The following is a 13957-nucleotide window of genomic DNA, read 5'->3' on the forward strand; positions in this document are numbered from 1 at the left end:
TTATGTTCCAAGTGTGATGGGTTTATTTTATTTTACTCTGATGCAAAACTAAAGATTCCACTATATAGCACAGAGACCAATATATTAAAACGTCATGAAAAAATGGTGTGGGACATGCAGGACACAATGTACAAACCAGGGGGTCAGGTCATTTCCTTTAACGTGACACTACATGGTCGCTGAGGAACACGCTTACGTTAACACTGAAGAATTCAAATGGATGTGGCACAAACATGGCAATTTCCAGGTCTGCCTTCAAGAAACACCTGGAGGATGGACTTGCAATCTCTTCAATTCAGTGTGAGGAGGATTACAATTCTTTGGAAGAATAAAAATTTCACACTTTTAAAATTTCACAGAATTTAAGGCCAAAACATAGTGGGTTCATTTCTCTTCACTTGCAGGGATAAATCTAAGGCTTTACTCAAAACTACATTAAGCTTCCAGTTCAAATCCCAACCCAACCTTGTGACCTCCAGCATTGAAGTTCTTCCCATCGATTAAAGCAGACAGGGTCAGTTTGACACCTAGGGAGAAGAAAACATTACAATCACTCATGGCTAGTATTACAACCAATTTAAACTTTTTAGCCATAATGGACAGAGTCAGACATAAACTGCAGCTGAGTTTAAGTATTACTAACCCTGCACAGTGTTCATCTATAATCATGTGATCCATAATGTAAAGCCTGAGTATGGCAAAACACATTTGGAATGTCAGGTTACAAAAAGAATGAGCAAACACCAAAGCCAAAGTCGCCAAATTATAGTTAAAAATACGGATATCCTTAAGTTTTTTATTTGACTTTCTGATTGAAAAACAATGTAATAAAAACAGCCTGAACCAAGCCATGGTGACAGTATGGAGCATGTGGGCTACTGTCATTATTATGTAGGCTACTGTCATTTTCCTCTATGACCTTCTACTCTAATCCCTTTGTTTGCCTTTAAATACCTGGTCGAAGGGTCTGCGTATATCCCAGTCCAATCAGGCTGGCATTATTTACTTTAGCCTAAGATTAAGAGATGGGACAGAAACAGTAATCAATTCCATTATACTGCAGTCCAACACAACTAATACATCAGGCATTAGGTTTCCAAAGCTAAAAGTACCTTAGGCCCAATCTAGAATTGCTAAAAGTTTTCCTTTTCAGGGAACAAATAAAGGGATGCTCTTGTAAGAAGTCAAGAGACAGTAGGAACAATTGGGACTTGAGACCATATGCTTAAAGGACTTGAACAAAACTTTTTTTGGCCAGCTCAGCCCACCCTGAGGGTGGGACTTATGCAGTATGTAGTGCTGGGAATCAAACCACAGTCCCCTGCACCTGCCTATGCTTGCCTAAGCGGCACATTAGACCACTAAGCTATCTCGCCAGCCCAAACAAAATTTATAAACACACTGTGCAGCCAAATACTTCTACATTCTGAAACCTTTGAGATGCAATTCACAACCTCTGACAGTGGTGACAGCATGAACTTTAGTGACAGAAAAACATCCATGGCTTCAAATCGTGGCACTGCCACATACTATGATCTTGATGTTTCTGGCCTATCTGCTCATCTATGTAGCAGGAATAAGACCACATTGCTCAGCACAAAAAATGAGGATTAAATGAGATACTATACATGAGGCTTTAGCAGAATACCTGAAGTCCAAGAGCTCATTTATAGCTATTAGTAAGAATTACTAACAGTAATCTAATCCTATAAATTCATAGATTTGAAAACACAGAGCTAAAGAGATCAGATTACTTTGGAAGGCTGGACTACAGCCAAGTAATTGGAGGTGCCAGGACTAGACCCTAAGCTTCCTGACTTAAGACATGATAGTTTCTTCACTACACAATGAAGTGTTCATTGAAGTTAATTAAGAACTTGCAAACTACACTCTATCACAACATTCATCTACAACTCAGGCGAAAACAGAAGAGCCGATATGATTCTGGCAGCACATTCTTACAGATAGAGAAGTTCTACAATCCAGCTTGTATTTAGCAGCGATGCCAAAACGGGTGTTGTTGCTGCCAGCTGTCCATGCAAGGTTTATTGATGTTTCAATCTTTTCATTAACTTTCTGGTAGATAGAACCTCCAAATTCAGTGCCATCATTCCTGTGTTCATAACATAAGAAAAAGCCATAAATACTCATTCATACCACTGATACAATATGGAAACAAATTCTAAGACTATCTAAATGTAGGTCTCATTTTCTAACTGAAAATTTCTGCAAAATTCCAGAATAAATGATACCAAACAAGTAACTGAATCTAGTTTTGTGATTTATAATCATCTAACTGAAACATAGCAAAATGTGACTGATTTGCTCAGCTCTTTCACATGAATTTTTCTTTTTTCTTATTTTTTGCAATAATAACAAATCCTTGACACTGAATTACAACCTTTTGTTTAAGATCTGAGATTAAAAAAAAAAAAAAAAAAAAAGATCTGAGAGAAAGTCAAACTAAGTCACTAAGTTGCCCAGGGTGGGCTCAAACTTAACAACTTTCCTGCCTCAGCTTCCCAGAGTGCTTGGATTACAGGTATGGCCCGCCACACCCAGCCACATAAAATGAATTTCTTATACACAATTCAATTATGCTATGCACAGGGCAAACACTTTTGATAAATACAATCTACAGATATAAATATCATCTCTGGGATTTTCACAGAACATAAAAACTTCAAAATACAATGCAAAGATTCTGAAATAAGTACAGGAATAAAGCTAATTTGGGATTTTACTTTGAAACCCTACAATATCTATGGGGCACTGCTCCAGAGAAGCACCGAAATAGCTGTTTTGAGGCATTCTAACAGTCACTCACTGAGTTTTCTTTCATGACTTCCTTAATAAAGTTTCATCAATGCTTCTGCCTAGAACACACCCCTACATGACCTCCTTTTAGCCACCATAAGTAAAGTACCTAGTGAAGAACAATCTACAGAACTTCAAAATCATGGGTGCAGTAGCACTGGCCAGGAGGCCAAGGCAAAAAACATAAATGATCCCTTGAGAGTCATGATTATGATTATGATTTTCTCCTTTACACAGTTTTTTGTATGTCTTATCTTGACATGATCTTCACTGAAATCTTTTAAGTAAAACATTTCTTGGAAAAGTTTATGACAAGGTTGGAAAAAAAATCTCTGATATTTTTATCTCATTAGCCCTTGTTACTAGTATCTCACATATTTTCTTTTCTTAACCATTCCCAAATATTTATGTGTGCTTTTGCTGTGAGGTACTTTAAAAGCTCAGTAGCTGTATGAAATACCTGATAGTCTGTTGAAAATAACCCAAAAAAATTACAACTGTGGCAGAGAAAAAAAAAAACCCATAATTGAGAAGTTCAGTTTCATTCAGTCATCATGATACTACCTCTATAAATGAGTCCCAAAACTGCTCTCAGGGCTCCTGTAATTTCTGAATGAGAGGTGGCAGGCCTCCAACCAAGGATACCTAAACATCTTATAGGATTCCTGAGTTTGTTCCAGGATGCTAAAATCAATTGGATGGTTATTCTTAGTAATTCCAACCTGCTTCCAGATACTGCCCAGGTGAGTATCATACCAGGGAAGGCAGAATGTCTCCAAGAGATCCTTTGCCAACAGGGTACTCCATGCTGCACTCGGGGAACCTCCTTCCCAGAGTTCTCCTACAGAACTAAGAATTCATCCAAGTATAAGGAAAGACCAAGAGGCCAGTAGCCATCTGCAGCATAGTACTGTGCACTAACTAAATGGCCTCCTGGAGTGTTTCACTGACTATGGAGAATGCACATCAAAAGGGTAGGTCTCAAACATGCTAAAAAACTACTACTTTGATGAAGGACACTAGTACTAAAGAAAGAATCAATTATAGGCACTCACACATGAGTATGCAGCTGAAAGTCTGCAGCCTTGTAACCCAGAGCGAAATTATTCTGAGACAGCTTGGATTTGGCTGTGTCAAAACTCATCTGATAGCCAGCGAGCCAACCTTCAAAGGCCAACACAGCCCAGCCATAGATGGTTGGTCCAGAAAAATCTATATCAACATTACTGCCAAGACTGAAACAATCCCGTTTATAGGAAGCCTTCAATTTCCCACTCTTCTTTCTGTAAAAACAAAAACAATACAATGAAACATGAATTTCTATTACTGTCCAGGAATCTTTAGTGTAAGACCCTATCTCTCTCCCAATGGATACATGTGGTAAAAATGTTCCAAATGATTTTTATTAGGGCTAGAAATGTACACATTCATACTTTCTATTTACCACTACAAGTTCAAAATAATAGTATACTTCATGTTAACTTCATAAAAGCATGAACAAAATACAAGATAGGCTGATGGTAAGAACTAAATTGTGATTAAATAGAAGAATCATTCTGAATGTTTTTACCATTAGAAAAAGATGTTTGAGGAAATATGCTTATCATGATTTGAACATTGTATAATGTGTACATGTATCAAAACACTACCTAATACCCTATAAATGTATCTAATTTTGTTAATTCAAAATATATGAAATATGAAGATATTTCATGTGAAATACTGTAATATAGAAATACATGAATACAGACATATGAGAAATCAAATCTCCTTAAATGTCAAATGCCACAAAAAGTAACATCCAAAATGCACAACTAATCTACCACAGAGAGAAGTGTATTTCTTTTTTTTTTTTTTTAACTTTTTTTTTTTTTGGCGGAACCGGGGATTGAACTCAGGCCCTTGCACTTGCCAGGGAAGCGCTTATTCCACTGAGCCATCTCTCCGGCCCCTGAGAAGTGTATTTCTTAAAAAGAAGAATGCTAAACATTCAAAATCAGTTCTTAACTGCCCTTATCCCTATTATAAAAATATTTACCCTAACAATAACTAAAGCATATGGCAGAAAGGACACGCCTGCTCTTACCGCTAAGAAGAAATTCCACTTCGTATTTATCTAGTATCTTGTACTTAAAACTAGCAGGGCCCCATCTTAGGCAGACAGGAAATGGCACAATCCCCGTTTTTTTTACATGAGGAAATTGAGCCAAAACACTGGGTGATTTACAGAAGCTATGAAATCAAGTCAGTTGCAGAATTATTCACCAAGGTGTCTTACAGTCAGTAGATTACATTCCTAAAAAAATCAACTGTGCAGAACATCATGTTTTTCAGTCTGTAGAATAATTAAGGTATATCCGTGGTCTCACACTTCTCTGGCTCCTAAACTTTTTCTTCCATGTGCCTCTCTTACTTTTTGTTCATTTGTTGCATTCTCAAATGGGAATTCTACCCTACATCAAGGAGGGGTCTTCTTACTGCATACAAAAGGACTCTGGCATATCTAAGGGCAACCTCCTAAATTCTTCTTGCCTCTAGATTTTCCATTGTAACTCCTACTCTAAAGTTCTAAGGCTCCAACAACATATGAGAAAATGGGGTTTGGATAATTACCCTGTATTCGGTACAAATATAGTATCAAGACTCAGTTTCAAACCTTCCGCCAACTGAAAAACAAAGATTTTAAATTAACAATTAGTAATTTTCAATTCTCTGACTCAGAAAGCCAATTTTAAGTTTCCTCTAACTACCAAGAAAGAGGAAGCCACTAAAGAGAGCCAGATACTACATTACATAATAAATTCCCTCTCATACTTCCTTTCCTCCTCTCCCTTCACCCCAGCCATGATTCTCCCACCAAGCAACAGGTTAAAATGTATAGGTCAAACCCTAGTATAACAAATAATATAATACAAAAGTAACAGATTCCAATATAACAAAATAATTTTGATATTTTTTTGAAATTATTTTAATGAGATAACCTGACACTTAACAAGCCAACAAATAATTTATTCAGTTGTACCTCTTTATTATCTATAAATGGCAATGTACATTTAAACATACCTCAAAAAATAGTGCCCTGTTCACAGTGGACACTTGACAAATAATTCTGCCAATAGACTTTCTCCTTGAAAATATTAAAGATGTTTATAAACATTTTTCCATGGAGCTAATTTTGCAATAATTACAAAACTAAATTATTCTACTCAGGAGAGGGGAGGCTATAGAGCAGAATAAACAGAAACTGGCCAGAAGGAAGGCGTAATGTGCTAACTAGAATACTCACAAAGCTTTATTTTCTAGAAACATAAAAGCATAGCTAAAAAGGCCACGAAGAGAGAGAGGGAAAAAAAACACAGCTACTAGTTAGGGCATAAGATCTCATTCAGCCGGTACTTGGAGTTTCTTCATTATCCAATCCACAAGAGAAACTAAACCTGAATGGAATTTCTAATACTTTCCCTTACCTTATTCTCCAAAGAGATTTCTGTCCCAAGAGTATTGTCTGTGTTCCACTTCTGGGTGAAGGTAAGCCCATAATTACAGACCTTATATTTGGTCTCTAGGTTGCCTGATGCTTTCCCTGTATCTGTGTAAGCATGACCTGAAGTAGAAAACTCCTAGAAAGCAACAAAACATAATTAAAATTAGCTCCTCGATTAGAAAGCATTTATTTCAGACATGTGTAACGCATAAGAAACTAACACAATTTACTTTCTACTACAGTGCTATTCTATAGCAATTTATTTCTCCTTTCCTTCATTTCTAAGCTCTAAATAGTTTAACCATTACTTTCTATCATGCTGCTTTTCATACTGGTATTTACTGTCCCACATACTCTCTAATTGAACATCTTAAATTCTCTCCTATACTGAAAATGCCTTTATTAAAAAGAACAAAAAGGGGGCTGGTGAGATGGCTCAGTGGTCTGCAGCATCTACTTGGAACAGGCTAAGCTAGGCAAAGCACAGGGACCGCGGTTCAGTCCCCCAGCGCCACATGCCAGCCAGCCCCCGCCCCCTGGTGGGCTGAGCTGCCCCCCACACACACACACACGATAAATAAATAAATATTTTAAAAAACAAAATAAAATAAAAAGAACAAAAAATACTAAATGTCACATATTTTACTTTCATGGCCTAAAAAAGCAATATCAGTTCTCTGTTATATCTTTCAAACTAGTAGCTAATCTAGAGGTCCCCTTTGAATAGGGTCCACACTTATTTTCTTACAAATGTATTTTTTTAATCATCTATTTATTTGGTATAGGGTCTTGCTATGCAGGTTGGGCTCGTAGTGATCTTCCTTTCTCAGCCTCCCCAGCGCTGTTATTACAGGCATGCGCCACCACACCTGGTTTCAGTGACTGGGCACTGCACAGCAATGAGATACTGGGTACCAAACCTGGGTCCTTGCACTTGCCAGTTAGGCACTTTGACTGCCAAGCTATCTCCCCGGCCCACAAATGTATCTTTATTGTTGAAAAACACAATTACCATAAGATGTACAATTTTAACAATGTTCAAGTGCACAGTTGAATGGCATTTAGTATATTCACACTGTTGTGAAAAGATTTCTACCTTTGCAAAATTTTCAGCATAAACAATTTTGATTTTTTTTTTTTTTTTTTGCGGAACTGGGGATTGAACTCAGGCCCTTGCGCTTGCCAGGGAAGTGCTTATTCCACTGAGCCATCTCCCCGGCCCACAATTTTGATTTTTGAAATTACCCATTTTTCACAATAAAACAGAATGCTACAATTTATCTCTTTCTTCCTCTTTTCCACATCTTGCCTGGCTTCTAAAACACTTTTTGGGTTTTTTTAGTACAGGATCTTCAGGATGTACAGGGTCTCACTGCACAGATTGGATTTGTAGTGATCCTCCTGTTTTCAGCCTCCCAAGTGCTGGAATTACAGGCACAAACCACCATCTCAGTATGCCCCGGGCCCTGTGTCTGCCTAAGCAGGCACTTTAATCCACTGAGCTATCTGGCTGGTCCACTAAAGTACTTTTAACAAACACTATGAATGCCTAAATATGTCCTCCTTCCCCTGAAGTGCCCTTCAGGCACATGACAGTGAGCAACTAGAAACAGACTTCCTTCTAGGGAAGAGAAGGGTCAACACCTGCCATTGACAATCTACAAACTGTCAAGAAGAGAACATTCTGACTGGCCCTTCCCAAGAAGCATTTCTGAAATGCGGCCAATGCAACACTCAGCTGCCAATCCTATGCAGCTCCACAGCACTGCCTGAAATTCAAGCCCTCCTTTAACAAATATCCTGCCCTAACTCAAGTTCCACTGATGGATGAAGTAACTACAAAACTATGATCTGTTTATCAACACCACACAGAAAACTTTCGAAGTGAATATCATGCTGCACATGTGGTTGAGACCTTAGTAAAAGTGATAAAACGTTAGTCTTGTTTAAGAGCTCACTAATTCTTTAACATGACAATTGTTTTCTTTTAGCAGCTCCAACTATGCAGTGTTTTTTTGTTTGTTTGTTTGGTTGGTTTGTTTTTCAGTTGTTGTGGTGGACTGGAAGGTGGTACTGGGGATTGAACTATGCTACATCCCAGCCCTTCTATTTTAAGACAGAATTTCACTAAATCACTAAATTCCCAGGTTGGGCTTAAGTCTGCAATCCTCCTGTCTCAGCGTTCCACATCCCAGAGTACTGGGTTTACAAGCATGCACCACTATACCTGGTTCTCAGTATGTCCTTTTTAACTTTACCTTCCACAAACCTGACAACTATAGTAAATGTAAATCTTAATTTGGTGTTAGGAAAACTTTATGCATGAAATTAAAGTAATGGAATAGTCTACATGTCTTCCTTGTTATCATTATCATTTCTTAGTCTGAAACTTCTTAGTCAAGAAACTGAAATATCAGAATAAAAAAGAGAAGCCTAGAGTTGGTCCAATTTGAGTTTCAGGTTCACAATTTCTTCAGTTTTTGTCTAATTTCACAATTAGTTCAAGTAAGTAAAAATTTACATTCATAACCATGCATTAAAACCTATAGCTCTACATTAAATGCTAGTAAGCAACAAAAAAAGTCACTGTTAAAAAAAAAAGGTCATTGTTAAATACATGGCACATGATGATAACATTCCAACATACAATCCAAAAAAAAAAATTAAAAATAAATAAATGGGGAATGACTGACGAAATTTATGCTACACCAAGACCAGAGATGCAAAGCAACAATGTAAACAAGTACATAAATAAGCTTTCCCTTACCATCTGAACAGATAAAACCACAGTGGAAGCAGAAAGAGAGAAAAAAATTGTAGTTGATGATTATTCACAACACAAATGTGAAGAGCACAAATTGTCTGATCTCAAAATGCAAATCATTTTTCTACTTTAACAAAAGCAGAGATACAATATGCCCACTTTAATAAGGGGTGCATATACACATACACATATAATCTAATTACAAAAATCCAGAGAAAGAAATATAGCAACAAGCCCAGATTATACAAAGTACAATACAAATTATCACAGGAATTCCGCATGTCTTTTGTCCTTTTAATTAAATCTACATATTCAGAAATAAATCTGCATGGATATCAATAGGTATATACCAACAAAAGATGCAGCCAATGAGGAACAAACCAAAGGGTAAAGTGTAAGAAAAGTTATCTATTTGTTTAGATTATGGAATAAAAGCTCTGGTGAATGATGCTCTGAAGATGTCAACATCTACTTTGCTGATGGTCTAGCTGGTCTCAAACTCACAGTGATCTCCTGTCTCAACCTCCCAAGTGCTGGGATTACAGATGTGTGCTACAATGCCCAGTTCCATTATTTCTGTATTTTGCTCCAACTAATCATGAAGGGACAGAAATCAGAATTGCTTTTGTAAAAAAGACAACAAAACCTAAAGGAACCTTTTATAATAAAAATAACTTTTCCCCATAAACATATTCATGAGAGCATTATGACAGGGGTCACAGTCAAAAACACACTATTTTGTATCTTCTAAGTAAGATGCAAAGTATTTTTATTATGACAAACAAAAGGGTCTCCCCACATTAAAACTGATTATCCACAGGTTTAACTACCTAAGAGTATGCTCACTGAAATGTGGGAGGTAGGACAAGAAAGCACAATACCAAAAGTATGCTGTGGGAAAGAGTGCAATACCAAAAGCATGCTGTTTCATATAAGTAGGTGAACAAAGATTTTTTAACAACTTGATGTAAATATGCCACATCTATCAGAAAAAGATTAGGTACTCACCACTCCACTACAAGACTTGGTTTTCAGGTCTATTTTGACCATGCCAAACCCTGGATACACACACAAAAACAAGGTAATATAGAAAATGCAACATTCACTCCAGTTTTTTCAAATCACATTATAAAACTAGTATACAGCAGTGATAGTGAACCTTTTAGAATTTTCAGTAATACAAAAAGCCTGCTGCAGCGTGCATGTCATAGGTTTACCACCATTGCTATATAGTATCTTCCAAGTGGAAAATAAATGGTATTCTCATGAGAGTTCCATAAGAAACTGAATTATAATGAAGTAAAAATTTTAAGTCACTCAAAATGAATATACACTTTTAAAGTATATGTTAAAAAACAAGTTAATGAAAGGAATACGCACTACTCTATGAACAAAATTACTAGAGTATATTAGATTGTATACTAGAAAACGTGTGCATCTGTATAGTTAAAACATACAATATTACTAATAAAAAAATCAAATGTGTACAATAGAAAAAACTAAAAACTTGAATAAATTTTAAAACCTAAAAATAAATATCTACCGCAAATCAGAAAATGTTCGCTACTACAAAGAAGTCAAACTTTTTGAGTCTTCACTTTCATAAAGACAATGTCATTATTTGCATGGAGAAGAAGTATTTTCGTTATCCTCAGGGCTAGCCAAAGGAGGTATAAATATTACAGGTCTATGCTACCTCATATTACAGATTACATAATGTATAAAATGTGTAATGTCTGTGTACACATGTATAGAACTGTTTTTAATGCTTGCAAAGGACTCTACCTCTAAAGAATGAAGTTCAAAAAAAAAAAAAAAATGATGTTGAATACTCTCTTAATGTTATCCCTTAAAGCCTATGAAGTGGATTAATGTTGACTTACCCTTACTTTACTAACAAATCACCTTATCTGTAAGAGGAATTCAACACTAATCCTTCACCCAAATTGGAGATGGCATACTTACCATATCCTTTGTTGAAGACATCCTTGGCAGCCTTTCCTAGGTCACAGTAAGTTGGTGTGTTACACATGTCTTACAAAGAAAAATGAAAACAGAGGAACAACCATTTAGTGTAAATTCACTCATAGCGCTCTACTCTTTCATCCTGTGAGGTGCTTTTTTCTTCCTCTGAATCACTGAACTGTATACCCTAATGCAATCATAGTTAAGAGGAGACATTCTTCTCCTTAAAGTGCTTTAGAGAACACTGTAAAATAAAAGGGTTTATCTATGAGATTTCAGAGAGATCATCTTTCTCATTACAATTCAAAGAAAAGAAAGTTGTCACAAGCTGAAAATGTTTTGTTAAATTAGACTTCTAAAAAAAAAAGGCAGAACAGGGGCTGGGGAAGTGGCTCAGCAGAATAAGCGCTTCCCTGGCAAGCACAAGGACCTGAGTTCAATCCCCAGTTCTGCCCCCCCTCAAAAGGCAAAACTTACCTTACAAAATGTTATATACCCAAAGAACTAAGGGCATAGTAGAGGGGCAGAGTACATGCTCAGTATATATAAAGCAGGGGGTTTAATACAAAACACCGAAAAAATAAATAAAAAATAAAAAATCCTCAGGGTTAATATTTTGCTACTCTGAATTCTTAAAATAATTATCATATTTAATGACATGTATTCACCCCGATAATATCCTCTCAAACCCAAATGAACGGCTATAATTTTTATAAGAACCAGGAATAGGATATTCTACATGCAGTAATCTCCTTACCAAAATATACCTAAAATAAATAAATAAATAAACCTTGGAGTTAAAAACTTCAAACACCCAAGACCCCCTGACTTTGCAACTTGTCTACTTCTACTGCTAATATGATCCTTATATCAAATTCACCAAGGTTACCAACAATACCTTTGCCCATTCCTATGTTTTCTTGGTATAATGGAAGATCTTTTATATTTTCCTGCAGCAGGTTGCTATCCCTCTTGCAGACTCACAAACCATTTCTAATCAATTAGGGTTATTTTTTATGCTACTTCCCATTACCATGAATTTACTATGTTGTACCAGAAAACGCCTGAGTGCCAGCTAGCCCTTAAAATTACTAGGAATAAGTCATCCCAAACTATTTATTGAAATGAATAAATTATGTATATCTCACCCAGCTCTTAATCTGGACTTCTCCTAAATTTTCATCCATACCATCATAACCGAACATATATGCCCCTGATGTACTTAAATGGAAATTAATTTTTAATCTCAACCTATTAGATACAACAGACATTCTGAAATAAAGTTCAAAGGAAAGAGCACAGTAAATATAAATGAATGATACAGATACATTGACTTAAACCATAATAAATATTATCTAAGTCACAAGATTTCGTAGTTCACTTTCAGAACAACTGTTTCAGAATTCAGTCCTCTGTATTCAAAAGACCTGTTTTGGACTTTTTATGTATTCCCTGTTACAATATGCTATTACTCTGTCATCACAATTGATATTGTTTAATTTGGGAGTAAAAATACAAATGCAAGTACTACATATTCAAGTAAAGGTTTACAGCGTTAGTTCTTTTTTCACACTGCCAAATGTTCACCCCGAAATGTTCAGATGCGCCCTTGTGTACTAACTACACCTTTTTAGTATTGTACTGCTAGTTTTCAAAACAGGCCTATATAGACTTCGCAAAAGTCGTGCAGCTTGCTTAATTTACTGACTGATCTCAATTCTGCCCATCTAAAGCTTACTTTTCAGGCCCCCAATTCTTCAGACGGGAAATGCACTGGTGGTATGATCAAGCAAAAATCGAGCACGCATGGAGCCTTCATGTTACTCAAGGGTAAAGCTCTACCCACACGTCTCTATTAAGCTCTACGGCCGCACTTCCAGCTGGCAGAAATGCACCGTGCATTGAGCCACACCAAACGCAGAAGGAGACGGGCGCTAACTAGAGGATCTGCCCACAGCGCCCCTTTGTTCCCGGCTTCTGTGTCTTACACTGCACCACAGCATCCTCTCTCTCTCACTCCGGGCACGTCGAGGGAAGACTCGCCCGAGGCTGGGCGTCAACTCCTGAGCAACGTGAGGGCGGGGCCGCAGCGCGGGTTTGGGGTACCAGGACCGACAGCTCCTAGAAACCGACATCCTTTCGGGCCTGACACCGGGAAGAGTCCGGTCCGCACGCTAGCGTCACCTGCCTCCCGCCGCTCCATCCCCTGAGGCGGCGGCGACGTCCCCCCGACACACGCCCCTGAGCTCGCCTCCGCTGGCCCGCTACTCCCCGCGGGCCCGGCCCGCAGCCCTCACCTCCAACCCAAGAGCCCGTCCCGCTCCACCAGGGTAACGCTGAAGGTCTCCCTGGAACCAACGCCGTCAGCGCCTGCGCGGCCTCTCTCCCCGACGCGGCGCCTGCGCGCCCCTTCCTCCCCCCCGAGCGCGTCTGCGCCGTCTAGTGGCGACTCTGTCGCGCCGCGGGTCTGAGAGCAGAGGGCCGCTGCCTGGGCGCACGCACGCCGCCAACCGCCGGGCTCCGAGTGCGCGCATGCGCAAGAAGGCCCGGCGCGGGGTGGGGGTGTTCGGGAGCTGCGAGTTGCCGCGAGGCTCGGGGCCGCCGCTCGGCCCCCGGGGTCTAGTTCTCGCGAGAACTCTCCAATGCCCCCCCCCACGCACATGCACACACACGCACCCATACCCGCCACTTACTTTTGCTGTGGAAGAGCACGGGGAAGGCTCCTAGGGTATAGATTTTCTCTCTGACAGAGGCTGTCCCAAACTTCTCTGGTGAAGGTATTACAGGTCTTTATGGTAAAGAATTTAACCCAGGCTAACTAAAATTCAAGAAGGTGACCCTAGGCCATCTCATCTTTCCCCAGGGGGTAAGCGATTTATCCTAGTTCATGCAGGTAGAAGGAGGTTATAATATAAAGGGAGAAAAAA

At 38.5% G+C, this 13957-nt stretch overlaps 1 protein-coding gene across 4 annotated transcripts; it reads right to left on the minus strand.

The window, feature by feature from the left end:
• On the minus strand, nt 1-13530 carry Vdac3 (voltage dependent anion channel 3). 4 transcript variants are annotated; one of them, XM_004633063.3, is made up of 10 exons: nt 13328-13527; nt 11031-11099; nt 10074-10123; nt 9069-9071; nt 6285-6437; nt 5431-5483; nt 3873-4100; nt 1963-2113; nt 955-1012; nt 1-527 (listed from the first exon to the last, which is right to left on the minus strand). In XM_004633063.3, exons 2-10 carry the CDS (start codon nt 11095-11097, stop codon nt 436-438), a joined length of 855 nt encoding a protein of 284 aa, XP_004633120.1. In that variant the 5' UTR covers nt 11098-11099; nt 13328-13527; the 3' UTR covers nt 1-435. The 4 variants fall into 4 exon arrangements, with proteins under 4 accessions (XP_004633120.1, XP_023573054.1, XP_023573053.1 ...); XM_023717286.1 differs by lacking the exon at nt 13328-13527 and adding an exon at nt 13019-13043; XM_023717285.1 differs by lacking the exon at nt 13328-13527 and adding an exon at nt 12769-12952.
• Nucleotides 13531-13957: the final 427 nt, after the last annotated feature.

The sequence above is a fragment of the Octodon degus genome, unplaced genomic scaffold (assembly GCF_000260255.1).
Source record: "Octodon degus isolate 3935 unplaced genomic scaffold, OctDeg1.0 scaffold00051, whole genome shotgun sequence".
NCBI classification, from domain to species: domain Eukaryota; kingdom Metazoa; phylum Chordata; class Mammalia; order Rodentia; family Octodontidae; genus Octodon; species Octodon degus.

What these genes read in the sequence shown, in the direction of transcription:
- Vdac3 (XM_004633063.3), bottom strand. Translation starts at nt 11,097, where the DNA reads ATGTGTAACACACCAACTTACTGTGACCTAGGAAAGGCTGCCAAGGAT. An exon ending in ATATTTGTACCGAATACAGG is followed by an intron (nt 4,101 to 5,430) that starts GTAATTATCCAA and finishes TTGTTTTTACAG; the next exon opens with AAAGAAGAGTGGGAAATTGA. An exon ending in TACGCAGACCCTTCGACCAG is followed by an intron (nt 528 to 954) that starts GTATTTAAAGGC and finishes TCTTCTCCCTAG; the next exon opens with GTGTCAAACTGACCCTGTCT.